This window comes from Cornus florida, unplaced genomic scaffold, assembly GCF_030987335.1.
Source record: "Cornus florida cultivar Cherokee Brave unplaced genomic scaffold, ASM3098733v1 CherokeeBrave_3.0.0_Hap2_Chr10, whole genome shotgun sequence".
Lineage (NCBI taxonomy): Eukaryota > Viridiplantae > Streptophyta > Magnoliopsida > Cornales > Cornaceae > Cornus > Cornus florida.
In genome coordinates, this window is record NW_026775580.1 from 92,510,676 (window position 1) to 92,536,273 (window position 25,598).

General features: G+C 35.9%; 2 protein-coding genes and 1 long non-coding RNA gene across 3 annotated transcripts; all 3 read left to right on the forward strand.

Annotated features, from left to right (window-relative positions):
* The first annotated feature begins 505 nt into the window (after window positions 1-505).
* On the forward strand, window positions 506-25,442 carry LOC132280227 (uncharacterized). Its single transcript, XR_009471518.1, has 8 exons — window positions 506-673; window positions 2,683-2,760; window positions 3,127-3,535; window positions 3,638-3,720; window positions 6,313-6,570; window positions 21,842-21,924; window positions 24,578-24,838; window positions 25,096-25,442. It is a non-coding gene; the product is annotated as an uncharacterized LOC132280227 (long non-coding RNA).
* LOC132280225 (uncharacterized) lies at window positions 14,615-18,034 on the forward strand. Its single transcript, XM_059782400.1, has 4 exons — window positions 14,615-14,924; window positions 16,908-16,985; window positions 17,262-17,682; window positions 17,835-18,034. Exons 1-3 carry the CDS (start codon window positions 14,691-14,693, stop codon window positions 17,625-17,627), a joined length of 678 nt encoding a protein of 225 aa, XP_059638383.1. The 5' UTR covers window positions 14,615-14,690; the 3' UTR covers window positions 17,628-17,682; window positions 17,835-18,034.
* On the forward strand, window positions 18,137-21,835 carry LOC132280226 (uncharacterized). Its single transcript, XM_059782401.1, has 3 exons — window positions 18,137-18,456; window positions 20,478-20,575; window positions 20,717-21,835. Exons 1-3 carry the CDS (start codon window positions 18,184-18,186, stop codon window positions 20,970-20,972), a joined length of 627 nt encoding a protein of 208 aa, XP_059638384.1. The 5' UTR covers window positions 18,137-18,183; the 3' UTR covers window positions 20,973-21,835.
* Window positions 25,443-25,598: the final 156 nt, after the last annotated feature.

Below are 25,598 nucleotides of genomic sequence, written 5' to 3' on the forward strand. Positions count from 1 at the left end.
ATCAAAGACGCCGGCGTAGGGAATATGTCTCTGTCAATCCTTGATCTGTCCGCTTCACGCCAGAAACTTGCGGCGGCGGCTGAGGAGTTATTTGAGGGGTTCTTGGAGGATGAAGGTGTCGGTGAAAGGAGTAACCAACATGTGAATGAAGGAGATGGTGAACCACTCGTCGACCGGTGGTTGGAAGGTGTGGAAGTGGTGTCATGGCCGGGTCTGGGTTTGATAGGTTTACAATATACATATAGATATATAAATATACATATAGATATATAATATATATATATATATATATATATATATATATATATATGTATTGGTGTAATAAATGTATAAGGGTAAAAGAGTCATTTAAATTTTTTGATATTTTATAATTTAAATTAATAAAATATTAAAGGGCAATCTTGACTTTTTACAAAATTTAAGGAGCGGTTTGGATCAAGTTTTTGACCGGGGGGTGTGATTGTCCAAAAATAGACTAACTTGTATCTATTTGTCTTTGTGTACTTTACCCAAAAAAAAAAAAAAAAAAAAAAAAAAAAAAAAAATTCTAATCGCTTCATAGTACAGCCGTTCTAGAGATTACCAAAAACCCTCACTCTCTCGTCCCTCACGGCCTGCCACCGAAGCCGGCTTCGTCAACCTCACCGACCACCCACTGGTTTTACGGCCTACGGTCAGTTCTCTCTCTTTTTCTTTTTTTCTTCAAAGTTAAAGATCCATTGCTGTTCGTGGTATACCCAAAGTACAACTTAGTGAACTTGCTGCGTGTGGTATACATAACGTAAAACTTAGTGAACTTACTCTGTGGGTGGACAGTGGCTGTCTATATATTATATGTCTAATGTGCGCATAGATTTACACCATTTTATTACTTGAAAAATGGGTAAATCTTTATTTTACATTACAGATGGTGATATTTGTGTTTGATTATGATTTAAGGGTTCAATTCGAACAGAATATACATCCGATCTTATGAAATTTCTGTATCTTTTACACAGATCTAATGATTCTGATCTCATAAAATTACTTTAACAGAACACATATAATTTTTTATTTTTACAGTAGTTCATTTATCATTTAAGCTCACAGAACGCATACTTGATCATTCATTTTGATTATATGTTAGTGTCTCAGTAAATTGATGATCATTCATTTTGATTATATGTTAGTGTATCAGTAAATTGAAAATTAAATGGGGCGGGGCAGTGAAACTTAAATGGGACGGTGAGGGGGGTTTTGCTAAACAGTTTTTGGTGGGGAGACTTAAACCGGAGGGGGAAGGTACTCATGCCCCCTTTGCCATCCCTATGTACGTTGTAATTAATCAAGAAGAAGAAAGGTAGTAGTAAGAGCACTCTCTCTATTAGTTTCACTTGGTAATAACCAACTAATTACCCATCAAATATCGAAATTTCAGTGAGGTCACTTAGCTTTCCATAGTAAATATAGCTAGGGGTGCAAATTGGGTGGGCCCAATTCGGACAAACTCGAGCCTAGTTCCAAAGTTTTTGGGCGGGCTGTTTAACTTGCAATTTGGTTCGAGCTTGGTTTGAAAAGTAACAACCCCATTTCATTTTGATTGGAGCTCGAGTTACTGTGTGGATCAATTCGAAGCCTAACCTGAGGCGGTCCTGAACTATATTTAAACCCGACTTATCAACCCCAACAATGAATCAGATATATACTGTAAAGCTGACCTCCCCGCCTTGAAGGGGACGATTTCTCCCCCAAATTTTTTTGTTGGAAAAAATAACCTCATTAGAGCATGTCAGCTCATAAAAGGTGGCTATTTATGTTATTTCAAAACTTACATCCCCAGCTTCTATTTCACGTGCCTCTCCCCCAAGAGCGATCGACCTTGTGCACCAGGTGGGTTTCTTTGCTCCCACTACACCACAACCACCAGATCGAACCTAGTCCCCCACACCCATATCGGTGTCCCCTTTGGTCTCTGATATCTCTTCGTTGGGCAGTATTCTTTATTTTTTTCCCAAAATTATATGATTGTTGTGCTGAAATTTTATGAGCACCACTGCCACTAGATCGAAACTAGTCCGCCACACCCATATCGGCGTTCCTTTGGTCTCTGATATCTCTTCGTTGGCCTATATTTGTTTCAATTTTTTTTCCGAAATTGTATGATTATTGTGCAGAAGTTTTATGCCCTTGACTATATTGGAACAATTTGCATTTCATCTCTGTTGGAAATATTTGTGCTTTTGGATTCAGATATTCTCTACCTAGTTTGATTTGGCATAGATCTGATTCTAGCAAATACATAGCGTCGGCTTATGTAGCCTTAACAGGCGCGAGTAGTAGGGATTAAGTTTGTCTTGTTTCGTATGTTTTGTTTTGTTTTTTTTTTTTTTTTTTTTTTTTCCTTCGCAAACTAGGTGGAGTGGGGATTTGAACTCGGGCATACCTGCTCGAGGAGCTGGGTGCTCTATCAACTAGGCCAGTAATGCCCTCTTGTTTCGTATGCGAGCTTTTATGTTTTTTATACACAAGTGCATAAACCATTTTGTGTATCCGATGAATGTTGGGATTCCATTCTCAAGTAGTTATTTTGCACTATAAACTAAATTGAAGTACGGTATATAATTATTTGATTGCCTCTCCATTGTGATTTAGTTGTTTATTTGAAAAACTTTCAATCAATTATGTTTTTTTTTCCTTCTGAAGGTTATTCTTATATTGGAGCGCCTTTTAAGGAGGTCAGAATTCAGAGCAGATACTGTAATTGGGGCAAGGATGTCTGAGGTGTCTACTTAAACTTGAATACATTCACATTCCCTTTTCATGCACTTGGATCCTCACCTATAATATCCTTTGCTGTGCTGATGGTTTTTCAACGTATTACATCTGCTTTTCAACTGTGATTTTTCAACTTATTACATCTGTTTCTCAACGCAATAAAAATAAGTAGATGTAAATATGTTGAAAACAGGTGTAATTGTGTTGAAAAACCCTATGGCACCACTACAGCAAGGGAGATTACAGCAGAAGATCGGGGCTCCCTTTTTCGTACTTATATTACTGTTCGTGCATTTATTTTAATGATATGCGCTATTATCTTATTGTGGTCATCTTCACGTGTTGATGTTAGTGTTGTTCAAATAATGACAGGTTGGATATGCTCATCTAAAGGAAGAAATTGGTGATGATTTCATAGCAACATTGGCAGAGATTGTTTGTTATGATGACAAACCTCTATTTCTCTCTTTTATGAAGGAGCTATTTCAAAGAAGTTAGAAAGAAGGAATCATCTGATTATCAAGCTAAATATTGCCCACCAAAAATTTTGCATGGAATTTGTCAGTTTGGCGTAATAGATTGTGCCATCGCTTTTCTCGGAGGGGAGACCGGTTTCATCGCTGATCTCAATATTCCCTTTAACGATGGATTATATCCATTGCATTTAGCAGCTAATGGTTTATCATATGAAATGATTGCGACATTGCTTAGCCATGGAGCTCAGACTGATGTCAGAACCATAGTGAAAGTGAAAGTATCAAAGAGGCAACGGAAGAATTAGGTGATTGGTTGATTTCCACTTCAACTGACTCATGCTTCAAAGGAATTTTCCAGAAAAACCCCATTAAACTAGTCTGATTTTGTTATGTTTTGTTTTACACAGAAGAGAGTTTAACATTGAGGTCTTATTCAAAGGATCTCTGGATGCCACCTCCCTCACTGTCTAACAGTTTTTCCGAGGAAAAGGTAAGAGACATAGATAGTAGTTTGTCCTTGCTGATGTTTTTCTCATTAGGAATGGTAAATTCTTGCTTCACATATTTTGAAGTATAAATTTTAATCTTTTGGTGTGCTGTTAAGAATTATATTCATGAATACTTGAGCAACTCATATCTCTCCCATCCGCTTATCATTCCTCCCGACCTAGCAAACACTCATTTTTGGTGTTTCTCATATCCGAGGTTGATGCTACTATATTATCAGCTTTTTTATGTGGCATTTGAGGATCACCTATGTGTGGTTGGTTATATGATGCATTGATTCTACCTACATAGGTTCTTAGCACTGGAGGTTTGGAAAACGCGGGTGATGATCTCGTGGCTTATCTTTTTCTTGCCCATTCCCAAAAACTATGGTTGGGTTGATTGGAAAAATTCCAAATGTTTTTGCTGCCTCTCTCTACTCTTCTTCTTCCCTCTATTCATCTTATATTGAATTATTCTCTTTCTTCCCGTATGTTTAATTGGGTTTTGGAAGTGTCTTATGTGGCCATTTGCATAGTCCTGACTATTCCAGGCTCTCATTACAATATTATTGAAATCTACTCTTTACTTTCATACTTTTACGTACTTTTCTGCATCCTCTATCATATCCCTTTTTTTTAGTCTATCAAAGCATGAAGCTTTCAAGGCTAGAGGTGCATTTTACATAATCTCAGATTTGGTCTTGTGTCTATTAAGAGCCGTTCCACGATATTCTCCACAATTTTTTATTTATACCCCAAAAAATTGTTCTTAATAATCTGAATCTAGGTAACCTTAGGGTTGCATTACTTCATTAGTGCGGAAAAGTTTTTGTATCTACAATCTAGCAATTGATCACTTCCCAAACCAAACTAATTCTGACCCCTTTCATCTATAAACCATATACATGTTCCTCTACCTTTCAGGGCGATGGTTCTATATGATTTTGTTGATAAAAGAACACCAGAAAATTATTTGTATGTAGCATATTACTAAGTCTACTGAGTCAGCCAACATCATGAGTTCAATATTGATAGGTCTTTTAATGCGTCATCCCACCACTGGAAATCAAACGAAATGCTTGGGTTTTCAGAGGCAAGATCTCCTCGCTGAACCATGTTTTGGACCAAATCTGTTCCTCCATCATAGAGAGGCTCATGGGTGGGTTTTTGAAAGATTCACCCCAATCTTGTCGTGTTTTGCTCATCTGGGGTATCTCCCCCTCCTCCTGCCATCCTCCAAGGAAGCCTCTTGACTTGAGATCGGCTTGAGAATTGTTACTGGGCTTTGGTTTATTTTGGCTTTTTTTGTATCGTATTCCCATTTATAAGTGGTGGTTTCTAATTGGGCCTGGTCTCTCACTTAGAGATCTTATCCGGTGGACTTGTCCACTTTTTTCATTTTATTGTTTTATACAATTTGCTTGAAATTCTGGAAAAAGATATATGTATAACTTCTACAATTAGCAAATTTCTTTGGCTATATATGAGCACCAAAAGTCACGTGTTTTGTTTTCCTTCCAACCTCATTTAATCCAAAGGTTCTATGTGTGATAGCCTGTTGACAACAATTGAATGTCAAACATTAAATTAGTAAGACTCACTTTTAGAGAAATTTTTGTAACCTTGTCTACTTGTAATTCTTGTTTCATTAAATGTATTTTTTTTCTTTTTCGTTTTTGGGATAAAGAAGTAGCAAGTCGGGGATGTTGAGGATGTCTTTCTTCCATTTTTTTATTATTTCAACAATATTACCAATTAAATCCTTACGACAGTGGAATGCCAAACTATCAATGAGTTGGACTCACTTTTAGAGAAATATTGGTACCCTTGTATGTGTACTTGTAATTTTTGTTTCATTAATTTTTTTTTTCTTGGATAAAGAAGTAACAAAGTGGGAATGTTGATCAACATTAAAAGTGTGCCTAGTATCCAAAAAAGCCCCAGGCTTGTCAAGGCTCAGTTAAGAGTGCTTCGACCTACTAAAGGCCAAGCCCAAGCCCCCAGACTCTCTCATTTTACGTCCTTTATTTAATGACCATTAAATTAAAATGTTTTGTATAATATCACGATCATATTTAATGGATCATATTGTTTGACTTTATGATATATTTGACAAATTCATAGATTTATGGTTGACTTATTACATTAATTGCATTCATTTTGATTCTAAATAAACATGATTGTATATGTTTAATGTCTACTTGATCATAGCTTTTTATTGTTTTACGTTTGTAATCACATCTAATTTACTAAATTTATACGCCTAAGAAATGATTTATGCAACATCAGTTTACCAGATCCTCTTAGCTTGATAGGTCAAAAATCCCATTTTTATAGAATTATTATTTTGATATGATTTTTGCACATCATTGAAATGTTGGAAAGATTTCTTTATTTTGATATTGACTAGTATGTGTTGCATAGTTCAATAATTTTTATTAAATTAATCTTTAATATGCTTCTTTATCATACATGCGCCTTTTATCAGTCTCTTGCCTTGTATTGTGCCTTGTGCTTGGGCTCCAGGAGACCTTTGGCGCTTTAGTGTATACCTTGAGCCTTAACAAGTATGCTTTTTGTGTATTTTTGAACAGAGTTCGGTCATATATAAAACTTTTAGAACATTCATCGAATATGGGCCCCTTGTTTTTACGCCTTCGTCACGGTCATACGTTACATTCCCGCTCATGGATAAAAAGACACATCGTGTTGCTATAAGTGTTAACTTTTCGAGAACCCCTAGACCCCCAGCAATGATAATATCTGCGGCATATCTTCTATCAAGAAATCAGTTTGCCTCCTTGGCATTAGCAATCAAGAAGAGGTTAACTTGCATATGATTGGCAAATAAGGTACTGATTGCTTTTCCTGCATTTTGAATTTGTCTATTCATTTCAAATTTATTCCTTGAGTTTCATTTGTTGATCAATATTGTATGATCGACAACTCAACTTTGGCATATCCTCTTGCCCTATCTTCAGCTTTTACAAATAATTACCTCTACAATATGTTTTGATTTTGATTTGATTAGTGTGCATGTGGAATTTTTGGTGATTGAATTATTACCTGCTTGGATTGGATCTTTATGGATAATGAAAATTATATTGTCTTACTGTAGTCAATGGACTCATGATTGCACTGGGGTTGACTTGGCCACTGTTTGAATTGTAAATGGAAGCTGTTATAAGAGCACTAAAGGCCGTGCATTTTCTTAAGAAGCAAAGCTGGGAGGCTTATGCAAGTGACAAATAAAATACAGAAGATCTTCTACTCATGATGCCTTGTTTTATAGTTGTTATTTTATTATTTATTTGAGTTCTAATCTCTCAACTTTGGCTGAGAGGAAAGCCTTCGTAAGTTAGTCTTGTAACTCTATGTTTTCAATTTTTAAATTTGTTTGATGTTCATACTAACTGAATAAAATATTTAAACAATTTTAAATGCATGTTCCAGTTTGTTAATTTCATGTACTTAACCATAGACTACAGTTGATTGTATTTGGGGTCTAGCATAAAGGTTACTTATATATAATCATGAATTAGTAATTTTCATTGGACTATTTGAGAAAAAAATAATAAATTATGACATTTTATGCCTAAGTAAGGATGAATGATTGAAATTTATGTATTTTTCGTCAATTAATTATTTATGATTTATGACCAAGATAATAAATAGGAGGAACAAATTCTGACATTTTATGCCTCGATACTAAAAAATAATAAATTATGACATTTTATGCCTTGATACTTATTTTCATATCTTATTATTAATTGTATTGTTACTTTAGCTTGAATCACTCAATTTTTGGTAGAATTTGTTAAGTATTAATTTTAGATTATGGGTGTCCTAATCAATTCCTTTTGGAAACAATCTTGTAAGGGAGATGATAATCGCACTTCACTTTTCTACGAGGTTTCTGTAATATCAAAGATCGCTAGGGCTTTGTTCGGTCCAATGGAAAATGAATGAAATGAAAACATTAGTTAGATGAGAAAAAAATAATAATAATAATAAATAAAAGAACGGATAATAATCATGTGTCCTATATAATGAATTTATTATCGTACTTGTAAAATGCAGGTGCAATGTTCGTCGAGTGTAATATAATTCAACCAAAATAAAATAAAATAAAATGAAAGAAAAATACAATATTGTAATTAAAAATATAAAATTTTCTTAATAATATTATTATATAAGATAATAAGATTATATAATTATATATTTGATTGGTACCCTAAATTGAATTAAAATAAAAATCTATTATTAATATTTTGACAAATTAAGGAGTGTCAATGTTTACAATAGTAAGGGAATAAGCTTAAAAATTGAATAAGTGTGATTTTATTATAGATTTAATTCACTTGGGTTTGCGTATGCCTATTAAGATTTAAATCATTTGGGTTTGGTATAAGCTTACAAATTAAGGAGATGCCTACAAAAAGTGAACAGGCATCTACCCAAACTCACGGGTAGCCCCTATTACCACAACAACAGTGTGCAGGCATCTCCTGTCACACCCAATCTCATAGGTATCCGCTGTTACAGAACTAACAGGTATCCCCCGTTACATGGTCACAGGTAATTCTCGTTACTGCACCAGACTCACAGGTATTCCCCGTTACGACATAACACGACTCACAGCTAACCCCCGTTACAACACGACACGACGCACTGACGACAACATGACAAGACGCACATATAATAATGCGACATGACTCCCAGATAACTATGAGACACGACTCAGACAATAATGCAACACGACTCACAGACAACCGTGCAACACGACTCACAGGTTTCCCCTGTTACAACACGACATGACTCACAGGTGTCCTCCGTTATAACACAACACGACTCACAAGTAGCCCCCGTTACAACACGACACGACTCACAGGTAGCCCTCATTACAAAACTCACAGGTATCCCCTGTACATAGTCACAGGTAACCCCCCGTTACATCACAGTCACAGGTCGCCCTCGTTACATCACAGTCACAGGTAACCCCCCGTTACATCATAATCAATCACAGTAATATCTCGTCTCCTCTGTGGACAATCCCTCTTCATGTGGCCCGGCTGACCACACGGAAAACAAACTCCGAAACTAGGTCTATCAAGGGGACACTCTGCCTTGCTGTGTCTTGGATGTCTACATTGATAACACATCACACTCGTCCTAGAGGACCTTGAAGAAACACCAACAATAGGAGTAACACCTGTCGTTTGCTGCTCCTGAGAAAATAATGAAGTACCTCTGTGCCTTTTCCTGTCCTGGCTCTTGGAAGAAGTACCCACATTCGTACCTCGTTCCTGAGAACCCACAATACCACTCATTTCTTGCCAATCTTTGGCTTCTGTTTCTGCCATCAGCTCGTAACCACTTCCGAATAATTCTTTAATCCCAAAAGTATCACCCCCGGCCTAATTAAACGATTTAGACCGTACATAAACTGCCATGTCTTCTCATTTTCGATCCCTAACACATCTGTAGCGAAACGTGAAAGAGAAGTGAACTTATTCTCATACTCTGTCACTACCATGTCACCTTGTTCAAGCCCGTCAAACTGCGTCCTCAATTCCCGTCTTTTAGTCTGCGGGAAATACTTATCAAAGAAAAGACTCTTGAATGCATCCCAACTCATACTGTCAATATCATGTGCGCTAGTCATGGTCTTCCACCATACTGCCGTGTTGCCAACAAACTTATACGTGGCTGGGGTGATCTTCAACTGATCATCGGACACGGCTATTGCCCTGAAATGCTTTTCAACTTCATTTAACCAATCGTCCGCTACCAACGGATCTGGACCTCCCTCAAATGCTACTCTCATGAGTTTGTCAAACTGAATCAAGTATCTAAGATTCTGCTTCGTCTCCGTCTCCTATGGCTGAATAGCCGATTGTGGTACCACTTGAGGAGATGTGGTATTCGCTAAATTCTGAAAGGTTGAGGCTACAGCCCCTGCTAATAAGATATCATCCATCGGTACTTGTGGATTATCATTCGTCTCTCTATCTCGACCCTGTCCTATTGAAACCCTGTCTGGTTAGGATGGCCCTTCACTTGCTCGCTGTCCAACTTCATCTGGATCCATCTCACTACGTCGTCCTCAAACATGGTTCTACAAAGACAACTAAACGATCAAAACAAGAATACATGAAGTAACTCAATCCACGAGCTATGGTGCTCACATTATCCGTTCGATAAGAACTAAAACGTTCAGAAACATAGGAATGACTAAGCTCTCCATATACGCGGGTTAGAACCCTTCGTAACCCAACACACAGCACCGCCACGAACATTCAAACCCATCAACAATGAAACGCATTAGTCATACGTACATCTACTAAGCAAGGACTCAATAAACAGTAGACAATTAAGCACTTAATAATTATAGTCATGAAATACACATACTAACATTTAAACATATATGTATATAGCAATTAAGCATGCTTTAAACAGATTTAACCATTTCATTAATCATACAAAAAATTTCACATAAGCATCTAGCAAATAGGCATGTTTTCACATTCATTAAACAATGACTTAAGAAAAATAAGCACATTATCATTTAGCATGTTTAAATTTAATCACCATTTTATAAGTCTCATAATCGATTCGCATGTAAACACGTAATAGCAAGTCGTGCTTTTTAACTAAATAAACTATAACTACATAAGCATGCAATACTGTCAATCTCAACTCTAACTCAACCTGGGTCAACCCTACCCGTCGTCTTTGGGTTTTCGAACCTAAAGCTCTGATACCAATTTTGTAACGACCCAAACCGGGGTCAACTAAGGGCAATTCCGTCATTTCCTATGCTCACAGGGGATACTCAGATCATTCAAGGGTCCAGAGTCATTCTAAAACACAGTTTAGAAGGAGAAGTCAAAGTACAGGTCAATGGATAAGGTCAGCCAGCTGATAGAGAGGTTAACCAAGTCAATGGAAGGATCAGCCGGGTCAATGGAAAGGTCAGCCGGCTGAGAATGCATGGTCGGCCCGACTGAGATAGTCAGTCGGCCGAAACGACTCCCAAAGCTGCTCACTCTCGAGACTTTGGTAAAGTGATCCTTCAGCCGACTAAAAGTAAGGTTCGGCCGGCTGAAATGATCTCCAAAATTGTTTACTCCCGGGACTTCTCTAAAATGAAGTGTCGGCCGGCTGGTGATGAAGTGTCGGCCGACTGATGATGGAGTTTCGGTCGACCGATGGTGAGGTTCGGTTGGCCGAAATAAGACTTCTCAACTACACAACTCAATGGAATGGTCTCGAGATGCCTGTCAGTCGGCTGACATGCCTTGCCAGTCGGCTAATGAGCCCTGGAATGTAGCTATGTGCAGCCTGAAGGTTTAAAAACTCTAGGCTCTTTGTGAGCCAAACCCAATGCCCACCCTATCCCAACCTCACAACAATAATGATACACATCATGAGTCATCATCATCAATGAAATTAATCAAATAACCCATAGTCATCTCACCCATCCCAATAAACCATCATGATTATTACATACTTCCATAGCCATACACAAAATACATCAAATTGTTGTCTAAAAATACGGATACATTGTCAAATTATAACAATAAAACGATTACATAGAATTGTTTAAGATTCACAAAATATACATCTTAATACAATGTGATATAAGTCCAACCCCATCCGTGTTCGTGGAAGCTCAACACCCACCAGCTCAATCCCGTGACCTGAAAAATTGTAGAGGAGTGAGCACAACGGCTCAATTGAGATTGCCTAAGTGGCACCTCCTCAAACAAAGTAAGTAATCCAATGCCTTACACACAATGAATAGGTAAAATGAGTGGGGTCATGCGAGGGATTTCACATACGGCACTTAAATTTTCAAGTAATTCATATCACCATCACATACAATGCAATACATAAAAATATCAATGCAACCGCATGTCACACCATACCCCCACTTATTCACACATCCCATCCATACCACCGTGTATCCACACCTTTCTTTTCCACTCCCACACATCTACACATCTCATCTACACCCTCACCTCTTTTATGCCTATCAATACCCTCATGTGATGCATATGGAACATCTTAGTTTCAATCATTCAATTTTCAACATTCCTTCATTATGCAATAAACAATTTCATGGCCACAACAAGTTAATTAAACAACTTTAGCGTGCTTCAACATACACTAAACAACCATACTAGGAATAACATATATAATCCACCACAGTCATTTTTTAGCATGTTATTATAAATTCATACCCAAAATAAACATTTAATTCGATCAAAACCATCAATTGGGTTAAACTCAAGCATAGACTAAAACACTAGAAATTGCATTATTCAATTAATAATCAAATTGACATGCCAAATGATGGGAAAAACATCAAACTAGCTATTAAATCCAAGGAAATCGACAATTAGACATACCTTAAGTTGATGCAGAGAACCCCAAAATCCCCAAATCCAAGCCCTAATTTTTGGAATTCCAAGGTGCACCAAAAACACTTTTGCTCCGATCAAATCGTAAATCTTAACGAGCTCTTCAATTTGCCACAAACGGAACCAAAAATTTCCTAATGGTTTGAGAAAAATCGAGATTTAAAGCTTGTAGGGAAAATAAATGAAAAGAGAATGAGGGAAAGAGATTCGTTGAGAGAGAGAGAGAGAGAGAGAGAGGAATGAGGAAAAGTGAGGCCAAAATTGGCCTCTTGCCCTCTTTTAATAAAAATTAGTGGGTCCCACCTTTTAAAATATCTTTTCCCTTTTTTAATTTCTACCACAAATATATATATGCACATAATAAATCACAACCACATAAAACACATTAAACAAAATAAATGAAATACAATTAGACCCAAACAAAACCCCCGGACGCGACAATTCCGGTAGCGGGTCCCACCTAGGACTCCCGGCATAAGAAACAGAAAAATGCCGAAATGGTAACCCATTCATTTCTAAGAGTCCTGAGCTCAATGGAATGCCCCCAACTAACTCTTAGACATAACTGGCACACCCCACGGTGTTCGGCACGCGAAACGAGAAAAGACGAAAATACCCTAGAAAAAAATCAGAAATTCCAGAAAAATGGAAAATGAGAAAAATCAGAAACGTCACATATGTTGGAAATGTGTAAAAACGCCCCCTTGAATTTTCTCCTTCCTTTATATACTATATATGTTTCCTTAAATGTTTTTTCTTAAATTGTTTTATTATATTATATATATGTAATTGATTAATTTATCTCATCCCAGAAATATCAATCTCTATATATATCCACCTATGTCTCTTTATGTATATATACTCCATAAATACTAATTTATATGTATTTAGTGTATAATGTGCCCCCCTGAAAAAAAAAAAATTATGCCTCTGTCCCTATAGCTAATTTAATGATTCTGTCATATATAAAGCCATATCTAACAATGAGTTTACCTTATTAGTTATCTCAATGATTACATCACATACATTCATTTATTTCATCCACAAGGCATAAATTAGAGATATAACGAATAATACAATCATAGATCATGTTTATAGATCACAAGGACATCAACATATATAATTAAACCATAAATTAGATTATGAAATTAATTGCACAATTAACGTGTTAGCACAAAATAATTTAGAACTTATTACGTAATTTAACCATTTATAGTAATTACGTGTAACAATATATAGCATGTATTTTCCACTAAAGTGGTAAAATTGACCAACCACTACCATATTGTCCAAAAAGTGGTTATAACAAATATTTAAATAACACGTTACACGTTATATAACTATTTAGAATTATTCACCCAACACCTAATCAACACAACATTATCCAAATTGGTTATAACAATTGGGATAAAATATATAACTAACACATTATTTAATGTACGATATAGTTTAACCAATACGTAACCAATGCAACGTTTTCCAAAAAGCGAATACCCACTTAAAGTGGTAAAACAATTTGGACACAATTAAATATGGATTTAGGGGTCCTTGTTTTACGGGATTTCCGAGTTGTATTTTTGGAGATTTAAACATTTATCGATTTTATGGATGGTTGAAGATTATTATCATTTATTATTATTTCTTTTTGCTTTTAATTTTTTTATTTTATTTATCATTTTGTACTATTTGCTTGCTTATTATCTATTGCCTATGATATCACCCGATTTTTGCGTGTATGATCAACTTATGTGTGAAAATTAGGGGTATCATAATTAAGGTGAGTGAGAGTCTTTGCGTTGTTGAACAATATTGCATGTGTGTCTATATATATATATGGTAAATTACACTGACCTCCCATGATGTTTGAACAAATTACAAATATAAAGAATATTTCAGCGTTTATTACTTTAATCTCCCTTAAACTGGTTCACGGGTGGCCCAAAAGTGTGAAAGTCAGTAATGCCCTTATATTATAATATAGGGCGAATTACATTGACCTCATCGAGATTTATCATAATTACATGGATCTCCCCTACCATTTTTGAAATTACTCGAGCATCCCCTAAAAACTAAACCTTGTAACACACACCACCTTGCAACAAACATATTTTTTTTTCTTTTCCATAATTTCAACTTCATAAGTCACCTCCTTATAGACAACACCCGTTATTTATGGTTAATTATAACATTGTGTTGTTGCAATATGGTGTTGGAGAAGGTATACTTGAATTTTAGGAGGTGATTTACATACATATATGGATGTATGTATAGATTAGGAGTGAGGTAGAATTCAAAATGTTTGGAAGCAAATCGAATTTTCGTCATGGACTAGTGGTAATTGTTAAAAAGGGAGACCTATGTCACAAGATTTGTTTTAGGGGGTTAGAGTAATTTTTAAAATTTAAGGAAGGTTCGGTAATTATGATAAACTTTAAGAAAAATTAATATAATTTTTATTTTATAGAAGAAAAGGAAAAAAATTATTATTTTATAAAATTTGGCATCGAAAACAAAACAATTGAATCACAAATATGAGGAATAACTAAATGCCAAATGGTCTTTCTTTACCCAGAACTCAAGGGAAGTCTGTAATTTACCCATACGTATATATACACACACGATATGGTAATAGACTAATAGAAATCAATATCTCATCGCTTCAGCGTACAGCCGTTCTAGAGATAACCAAAAACCCTCACTCTCGCATCCCTCACGGCCTGCCACCGAAGCCGGCTTCGTCAACCTCGCCGACCACCCGCCCACTGGTTTTACGGCCTACGGTCAGTTCTCTCTCTTTTTCTTTTTTTCTTCAAAGTTAAAGATCCATTGCTGTGTGTGGTATACCCAAAGTACAACTTAGTGAACTTGCTGCGTGTGGTATACATAAAGTAAAACTCAGTGAACTTACTCCGTGGGTGGACAGCGGCTGTCTATATATTATATGTCTAAAGTGCGTATAGATTTACACCAATTTATTACTTGAAAAATGAGTAAATCTTTATTTTACAGATATTTGTGTTTGATTATGATTTATGGGTTCAATTCGAACAGAATATACATCCGATCTTATGAAATTTCTTTATCTTTTACACAGATCTAATGATTCTGATCTCATAAAATTACTTTAACAGAACACATATCATTTATATATTTCCTTTATTTTTACAGTAGTTCATTTATCATTTAAGCTCACAGAACGCATACTTGATCATTCATTTTGATTATATGTTAGTGTATCAGTAAATTGAAACTTAAATGGGGCGGGGCAGTGAAACTTAAGTGGGACGGTGAGGGCGATTTTGCTAAACAGTTTTTGGTGGGGAGACTTAAACGGGAGGGGGAAGGTACTCCTGCCCCCTTTACCATCCCTATGTACGTTGTAATTAATCCAGAAGAAGAAAGGTTGTAATGATAATCATGAAGAAAGGTAGTAGTAAGAGCACTCTCTCTATTAGTTTCACTTGGTAATAACCAACTAATTATCCATCAAATATCGAAATTTCAGTGAGGTCACTTAGCTTTCCATAGTAAATATAGCTAGGGGTGCAAATTGTTGGGCCCAATTCGGACAAACTCGATCCTAGTTCCAAAGTTTTTGGGCGGGCTGTTTAACTTGCAATTTGGTCCGAGCTTGGTTTGAAAAGTAACAACCCCATTTCATTTTGATTGGAGCTCTAGTTACTGTGTGGATCAATTTGAAGCCTAACCTGAGGCGGTCTTGAACTATATTTAAACCCGACTTATCAACCCTAACAATGAATCGGATATATACTGTAGAGCTGAGCTCCCCTCCTTGATGGGGAGGATTTCTCCCCCAAATTTTTTTGTTGGAAAAAATAACCTCAGAGTATGTCAGCTCATAAAAGGTGGCTATTTATGTTATTTCAAAACTTACTTCCCCAGCTTCTATCTCACGTGCCTCTCCCCCAAGATTGATCGACCTTGTGCACCAGGTGGGTTTCTTCTCTCCCACTGCACCACCACCACCAGATCGAACCTAGTCCCCCACACCCATATCGGTGTCCCCTTTGGTCTCTGTTATCTCTTCGTGGGGTAGTATTCTTTATTTTTTTTTTCCAAAATTGTATGATTGTTGTGCTTAAATTTTATGAGCACCACTGCCACCAGATCGAAACTAGTCCGCCACACCAATATCGGCGTTCCTTTGGTCTCTGATATATCTTCGTTGGCCTGTATTTGTTTCAATATTTTTTCCGAAATTGTATGATTATTGTGCAGAAGTTTTATGCCCTTGACTATATTGGATCAATTTGCATTTCATCTCTATTGGAAATATTTGTGCTTTTGGATTCAGATATTCTCTACCTAGTTTGATTTGGTGTAGATCTGATTGTAGCAAATACATAGCATCGGCTTATGTACCTTAACAGGCGCGAGTGGTAGGGATTAAGTTTGTCTTGTTTCATATGTTTTGTTTTGTTTTTTTTTTTTTTTTTTTTTTTTTTCCCTTCGCAAACTAGGTGGAGTGGGGATTTGAACTCGGGCACACCTGCTTGAGGAGCTAGGTGCTCTATCAACTAGGCCAGTAATGGCCTCTTGTTTCGTATGCGAGCTTTTATGTTTTTTATACACAAGTGCATAAACCCTTTTGTGCATCCGACGAATGTTGGGATTCCATTCTCTAGTAGTTATTTTGCACTATAAACTGAATTGAAGTACAGTATATAATTATGTGATTGCCTCCCCATTGTGATTTAGTTGTTTATTTCGATTATGTTTTTTTTTTTTTTTTCCTTCTGAAGGTTATTCTTATATTGGAGTGCCTTTTAAGGAGGTCAGAATTCAGAGCAGATACTGTAATTGGGGCAAGGATGTCTGAGGTGTCTACTTAAACTTGAATACATTCACATTCCCTTTTCATGCACTCGGATCCTCACTTATAATCTCCTCTGTTGTAATTGGGGCATATGTAATATGTTGAAAACAGGTGTAATTGTGTTGAAAAACCCTATGGCACCACTACAGCAAGGGAGATTACAGCAGAGGATCGGGGCTCCCTTTTTCTTACTTATATTACTGTTCGTGCATTTATTTTAATGATATGCGCTATTATCTTTTTGTGGTCGTCTTCACGTGTTGATGTTAGTGTTGTTCAGATAATGACAGGTTGGATATGCTCATCTAAAGAAGAAATTGTTTGTGATGATGACAAACCTCTATTTCTCTCTTTTATGAATGAGCTATTTCAAAGAAAAGTACCAAAAACAGAAGAAGTTGGAAAGAAGGAATCATCTGATTATCAAGGTAAATATTGCCCACCAATAATTTTGTATCAAATTTGTCAGTTTGGCATAATAGATTGTGCCATCGCTTTTCTCGGAGGGGAGACTGGTTTCATCGCTGATCTCAATATTCCGTTTAACGATGGATTATATCCATTGCATTTAGCAGCTAATAGTTTATCATATGAAATGATTGCGACATTACTTTGCCATGGAGCTCGGACTGATGCAGAACCATAGAGGGTGAATTTAGGGGCGACTTGTTTCCTCTCAACGTATCACTTGAAACAGTAAGGTAGAAGACAGATTTTATAATATAAAATTATTCTTTCTTATATCTTTCATGGGGCCTATAATATGAACTAAGATCAAGGTTTAATACATCATTCTTAACTACCTAATTCTTTTCCCTTTTTCTTGATTGTATTTTTAATGTGGCTGATGCAGTTATCATCGATCCTTGATTGATCCCAAAAAAATCTATCTTCAAGTTGATCGTTGTTCTTTTGTCTGCCTCAAATGGTTTGTTTAGACAAAATTTATGTGTATTACAAATAATGTTTACTTTCTATACATTTGAATGGGTTGAGTGGTCTGATCTATTTTTTTTTTTTTCCTTTCTGTTTGTTGCTTATTATGGTTAAATGTGGCAGAAAGTACCATTAGAAATTAATAGCTTGCTGGCATGGAACACAAAGGAGGTTGATAAAGTATTTATTCATTATGCTATGGAGGGAGAACTTATTGAGATGGCTACTCTACTGTTGGTTGCTCGAGAAAAGTTAACCCTTTGAGCATGTCAATGCTCAAAAGCATCATTGAAGAGATTGTAGGACTAACTGAAGATGAATTCAAATTGATCGGAAGTCACAAGAATGATAAGTTGGTTGACGAGATTGTAGGACTAACTCAAGATGAAAGCAAGTTGCTCGGAATTAATAAGATTGGTAAGTTGGTTCGGTCGCTTAACGATATTAAGGCAGCGATGACGCGGGGAATATTGTTGCTCAAAGTGTTTGAGAAGGCTGGTGTTGCTCTTGAAAAATACAGGCAATTAGTACAAAGTGAAGTAAGTTGTTATGATCTGTGTTTTTTATGGTTTTTGTGCTTGTTTCTTGCGATTTATTGTAATTCTCATATTGTTTGCAACATGCATAGATTTAAACTTTTTTTCTTTTCTTCCGGAAATTGTGTAGAAATTTATTTGGTTATGATATTTATACCTATTAAAAATTACACTGACCCCCATGTGGTTTGCCTCTGTCACCCAGATAGAACTTGGCAATGTTTTTGAAAGTCACACCTCCCGTTAGCTTTTCCACATTAAAAATGTGTGAAATGTCTAAATTGCCCTAATTTTTTAATGCTCTTTTATTATAAAAAATAGAGAAACCAAAAGACTACTTTGCCCCTAAAACCAAAAGACCCATTTTTAATGCTTTTCTCACATTTTTAGCTTACCCCACCACCGACCATTTCCAACACCACCCACCATCGCCGCCCACCACCACCTGCCCCTTCTTTTTCTCGCTCCCCACTCACCACCGCAACCTTCACCCCACTACCACCATTAAAACAAGCTTCGCATCAATCACATACCAACCCGAACCCCAACTCAGTTGAGTCCAACTCGTTCGCCATTGAAGCCTTGCTCGACCTCGAAACCGAGGCAGACAAAAACACCCCTATACACCTCAATTACGTCTCTCTCTCCTCCACCACCACAATCAGCTGTCACCATCCCTCTCTACACATTTCAATTGGGACACTCTCTCCTCCACCCTTCCTCTCTCTCTCACTCTCTTTTTCAATAGTCCACCTCCACCACTCCAACCACCCACATCCATCACTCCCTTCGCCATACTCCACCACTCTAATCACCCAACTACCACACACCTCTAAATCCCTAGCCTTTACCACTATTGACAACTCAATTACTTAGAATCAGTGATGTTGTGGCCTGAGTTTGGTTCTAGGGTCGCAACTACGCCTTGTTTAGTACCCTCTTGTAGCCCGATATATAATGGGCGTTTAGGGTTTGGAGTGGGATATAGATAGACACTGAAAATCGTAGAAAATAGAGCGAGAGAAAGGGTTTGGGGGTTAAAACTTGTACCTACCAGATTTTTGCATAGTGAATGCTTTCACCGGAACTTCATTGTGGATGTAGGCTTTGGCGAGCCACGTCTGCCGTGTTTCGTGATTGTTGCTTGGTTGTGATTGGTTTATGGTTTTGATGGTGAAGATGGCGTCAATTTTTGGAGAATTTTCGTTTCTTTCGTGTTTTGGTTGTGATTGGTTTAAGGTTTTGATGGTGAAGATGGTGTCATTTTTTAGAGAACTTTTGTTTTTTTTTTTTTTTGTTTTTTGTTGTTTTTTTTTTTTTTCCCCCAATAAATGGAGGAAATTTTTATAAATATAAACATTATGGAGAGAACTTTTTGTTTCTTGATAAGGGAAGGCATAGGGAGGTTTTACAGAAGGTGTTTGGTGGAATGAAATTGCATGACTTGCCTTCATTGGTTCATTAGTTATTTGTTTTGTCAGTGAAGGGGTTATATGGGGCCATCTTGAATGGCGAAGACTTCAATTGGGGTGATTGAGGGTGGTCTGGACTTTGATGGTTCGACCATGGAGTAGTGGTTGCAGAGGATTGCAATGTATGTGTTTTAGAGAGAGAAGGAAGAGAAGAAAGAAGAGGTGGTGGCTGTGGGTGGTGGTGGTGGCAGCATTGTGGGTAGGTGGTTGAGATGAAGAGGTTATTTTGGACATTTAAAATTAGTTAGAATGGGTTAATTGGTAATTTAACTATTCAAAGTGTCACTTCACAAGTAAAAGGGCATTCAGGTCATTTTACCATGTGCCGGAGCGTTCACGGAGTGTCTTTGTCTAATGGAGCGAATCTGAGGAGGTGTCACTATGAAAGAATTGGGTGTCAAAGAGGCAAACCACGGGGGTGTTGTGAATGCTAGTTGTTTTTCCTTTTGAATGAAAGAGGTCATCTTTCAACTCGTATTACTACCAGTTTCCTCATGTTTTAAGTTTTGACCCAACACTTCACAAAGTTACTCCCTTAATGTTTTCTTATAGATTCCAAAAGAAAAGGTGGTCAACGACATTAAGGCGCTGCTTGAGAGAGCCGGGTTTGTTATAAACGACAAAGATGTTGATTTAAGTGACATTGACTGGTTTGGCAGCTAATTACTTTGTTCAGTTGATCGGTGAAAATTTTGTATCTTCTTATCTCTCTTTCTTTAGGTGATTTGATTTTGAATAAGCTCTAGTATTCTAATGCATGTTTATTTTTTCGTGACATTAAAATGCCATAGTGAAAGTGAAAGTATCAAAGAGGCAACGGAAGAATTAGGTGATTGGTTGATTTCCACTTCAAGTGACTCATGCTTCAAAGGAATTTTCCAGAAAAAATCCATTAGGCTTTGTTTGATTAGATGGAATCAACTAGAAAAGAAAGGAAAGAGAAAATTTTTAAATTTTTTTAGAGTTTGGATAGATGGAAAAAGAATCGTAATAGAAAATATAGTTTCCCACATTAGACTAGTTTCCCCCAAAACTTTTCTCACATAAAACACGAGGAAATAATATTTTCTCTTGAAAACTGCTTCTTTTTATTTAAAGTTCCTATTTTATCCAACAACTGAATCATGTAAAACAACTAACTTCTTTCTTTTCTAACTGAGTTTCTTTTCTACTGAGTTTCAAAGAGGCAAGTTTTCTAACAATTTCTATTTTAGTGGACTTCTAAAAGGCAAGTTCTCTCTAAACATGTTCTTTTGCAATACTATTTGGACGATTTTTTTTTTTGGGTTCCAAATATATACATTGTATTTGATATATATATATATATATATATATATATATATATATACCCCTCTATTATATATACATAGAATAATATATGTTTTGCTTTTTTGTGTTCTCTAGTTGAAAGCCCATGAGTCCATGAGCCCAAATTTTTTATTTTTTATTTTATTTTTAAGCCTCCTTATTCCTTTTAAATGAATAGTTAGTTTTACTTCTATGGTTCTACCTAAGAAGTCTTGAAGTATTGTTTTATTTTATACAATATAAATGAATATAAATAATTATATTATTAACTTTAATAATTCATCATTTTTTTTAAAACTTTGATAAAAATAGATATCATCAAACACAAATTTATTTATTTTTTTAGTATTTGAAATCATAAGGGTAATTTTGGTATGCACAATCACTTTCTTTTCATTTTCATGCTATCCAAACTAACAAACTAATATTTTCATACAATTTTCTTGAATAAATTTTCATGCTAACCAAATGCTTGATAGAAAATAACTTTTCTTTTCATTCACTTCACTTTTCTTTCATTTTTCATTTCTTTTCTTTTCTTGCTTAGTTCTATCTAACCAAACGGAGCCTTAAAGTAGTCTGATTTTGTTATGTTTTGTTTTACACAGAAGAGAGTTTAACATTGAGGTCTTATTCAAAGGATCTCTGCATGCCACCTCCCTCACTGTCTAACAGTTTTTCCAAGGAAAAGGTAAGAGACATAGACAGTAGTTTGTCCTTGCTGATGTTTTTCTCATTAGGGATGGTAAATTCTTGCTTCACATATTTTGAAGTATAAATTTTAATCTTTTTGTGTGCTGTTAAGAATTATATTCATGAATACTTGAGCAACTCATCTCTCTCCCATCCACTTATCATTCCTCCCGACCTAGCAAACACTCATTTTTGGTGTTTCTCATATCCGAGGTTGATGCTACTATATTATCAGCTTTTTTATGTGGCATTTGAGGATCACCTATGTGTGGTTGGTTATATGATGCATTGATTCTACCTACATAGGATCTTAGCACTGGAGGTTCGGAAAACGAGGGTGATGATCTCGTGGCTTATCTTTTTCTTACCCATTCCCAAAACTATTGTTGGGTTGATTGGAAAAATTCCAAATGTTTTTGCTGCCTCTCTCTACTCTTCATCTTCCCTCTATTCATCTTATATTGCATTACTCTCTTTCTTCCTGTATGTTCAGTAACTTCAGTTGGGTTTTGGAAGTGTCTTATGTGGCCATTTGCATAGTCCTGGCCATTTGCATAGTCCTGACTATTCCAGGCTCTCATTACAATATTATTGAAATCTACTCTTTACTTTCATACTTTTACGTACTTTTCTGCATCCTCTATTATATCCCTTTTTTTTAGTCTATCAAAGCATGAAGCTTTCAAGGCTAGAGGTGCATTTTACATAATCTCAGATTTGGTCTTGTGTCTATTAAGAGCCGTTCCACGATATTCTCCACAATTTTTTGTATACCCCAAAAAATTGTTCTTAATAATCTGAATCTAGGTAACCTTAGGGTTGCATTACTTCATTAGTGCGGAAAAGTTTTTGTATCTACAATCTAGCAATCGATCACTTCCCAAACCAAACTAATTCTGACCCCTTTCATCTATAAACCATATACATGTTTCTCTACCTTTCAGGGCGATGGTTCTATATGATTTTGTTGATAAAAGAACAACAGAAAATTATTTGTATGTAGCATATTACTAAGTCTACTGAGTCAGCCAACATCATGAGTTCTATATTGATAGGTCTTTTAATGCGTCATCGCACCACTGGAAATCAAACGAAATGCTTGGGTTTTTAGAGGCAAGATCTCCTCCCTGAACCATGTTTTGGACCAAATCTGTTCCTCCATCATACAGAGGCTCATGGGTGGGTTTTTGAAAGATTCACCCCAATCTTATCGTGTTTTGCTCAGCTGGGGTCTCTGCCCCTCCTCCTGCCATCCTCCAAGGAAGCCTCTTGACTTGAGATCGGCTTGAGAATTGTTACTGGGCTTGGGTTTGTTTTGGGCTTTTTTTGTATCCTATTCCCATTTATAAGTGATGGTTTCTAATTGGGCTTGGTCTCTCACTTAGAGATCTTATCCGGTGGACTTGTCCACTTTTTACATTTTATTGTTTTATACAATTTGCTTGAAATTCTGGAATATATATATATATAACTTCTACAATTAGCAAATTTCTTTGGCTATATATGAGCACCAAAAGTCGTGTGTTTTGTTTTCCTTCCAACCTCATTTAATCCAAAGGTTCTATGTGTGATAGCGGATAGCCTGTTGACAACAATTGAATGTCAAACATTAAATGAGTAAGACTCAATTTTAGAGAAATTTTTGTACCCTTGTGCATTGTAATTCTTGTTTCATTAAATGTATTTTTTTCTTTTTCTTTTTTGGGATAAAGAAGTAGCAAATCAGGGATGTTGAGGATGTCTTTCTTCCATTTTTCTTTATTTCAACAATTTTACCAATTAAATCCTTACAACAGTGGAGTGCCAAACATTCAATGAGTTAAGACTCACTTTTAGAGAAATATTGGTACCCTCGTATGTGTACTTGTAATTTTTGTTTCATTAAATTTTTTTTTTCTTGGCTAAAGAAGTAACAAAGCGGGAATGTTGATCAACATTAAAAGTGTGCCTAGTATCCGAAAAAGCGACAGGGTTGTCAAGGCTCGGTTAAGAGTGCTTCAACCTACTAAAGGCCAAGCCCAAGCCCCAGCCCAAGCCCAAGCCCAAGCCCAAGCCCCCAGACTCACGCATTTTACGTTCTTTATTTAATGACCATTAAATTAAAATGTTTTGTATAATATCACGATCATATTTAATGGATCATATTGTTTGACTTTATGATATATTTGACAAATTCATAGATTTATGGTTGACTTATTACGTTAATTGCATTCATTTTGATTCTAAATAAACATGATTATATATGTTTAATGTTTACTTGATCATAGCTTTTTTATTGTTTTACGTTTGTAATCACATCTAATTTACTAAATGTATACGCCTAAGAAATGATTTATGCAACATCAATTTACTGGATCCTCTTAGCTTGATAGGTCAAAAATCCCATTTTTAGAGAATTATTATTTTGATATGATTTAAGCACATCATTGAAATGTTGGAAAGATTTCTTTATTTTGATATTGACTAGTATGTGTTGCATAGTTTAATAATTTTTATTAAATTAATCTTTAATATGCATTATTATCATACATGCGCCTTTGATCAGTCTTGTGCCTTATATTGTGCCTTGCGCTTGTGCTCCAGGAGACCTTTGGCACTTTAGTGTATACCTTGAGCCTTAACAAGTATGCTTTTTCTGTATTTTTGAACAGAGTTCAGACACATGTAAAACTATTAGAACATTCATCCAATATGGGCCCCTTGTTTTTATGCCTTCATCACGGTCATACTTTACATTCCCACTCATGGATAAAAAAAAGACACATCCTATTCCTATAGGTGTTAAATATTCGAGAACTGGTAGACCCCCAGCAATGAGAGTATCTGCGGCATATCTTCTATCAAGAAATCAGTTTGCCTCCTTGGCATTAGCAATCAAGAAGAGTATAACTTGCATATGATTGGCAAATAAGGTACTGATGATTGCTTTTCCTGCCTTTTGAATTTTTGTCTATTCATTTCAAATTTATTCCTTGAGTTTCATTTGTTGATCGACAACTCAACTTTGGCATATCCTCTTGCCCTATCTTCAGCTTTTACAAATAATTACCTCTACAATATGTTTTGATTTTGATTTGATTAGTGTGCATATGGAATTTTTGGTGATTGAATTATTACCTGTTTGGATTGGATCTTTATGGATAATGAAAATTATACTGTCTTACTGTAGTCAATGGCCTCATGATTGCACTGGGGGTTGACTTGGCCACTGTTTGAATTGTAAATGGAAGCTGTTATAAGGGCACTAAAGGCCGTGCATTTTCTTAAGAAGCAAAGCTGGGAGGCTTATGCAAGTGACAAATAAAATACAGAAGATCCTTCTTCTACTCATGATGCCGTGTTTTATAGTTGTTATTTTATTATTTATTTGAGTTCTAATTTCTCAACTTTGGCTGAGAGGAAGCCTTAGTAAGTTAGTCTTGTAACTCTATGTTTTCAATTGTTAAATTTGTTTGATGTTCATACTAACTCAATAAAATATTTAAACAATTTTAAATGCATGTTCCAGTTTGTTAATTTCATGTACTTAACCGTAGACTAAAATTGATTGTATTTGGAGTCTAGCATAAAGGTTACTTGTATATAATCATGAATTAGTAATTTTCATTGGACTATTTGAGAAATAAAATAATAAATTATGACGTTTTATGCCTAAGGATGAATAATTAAAAT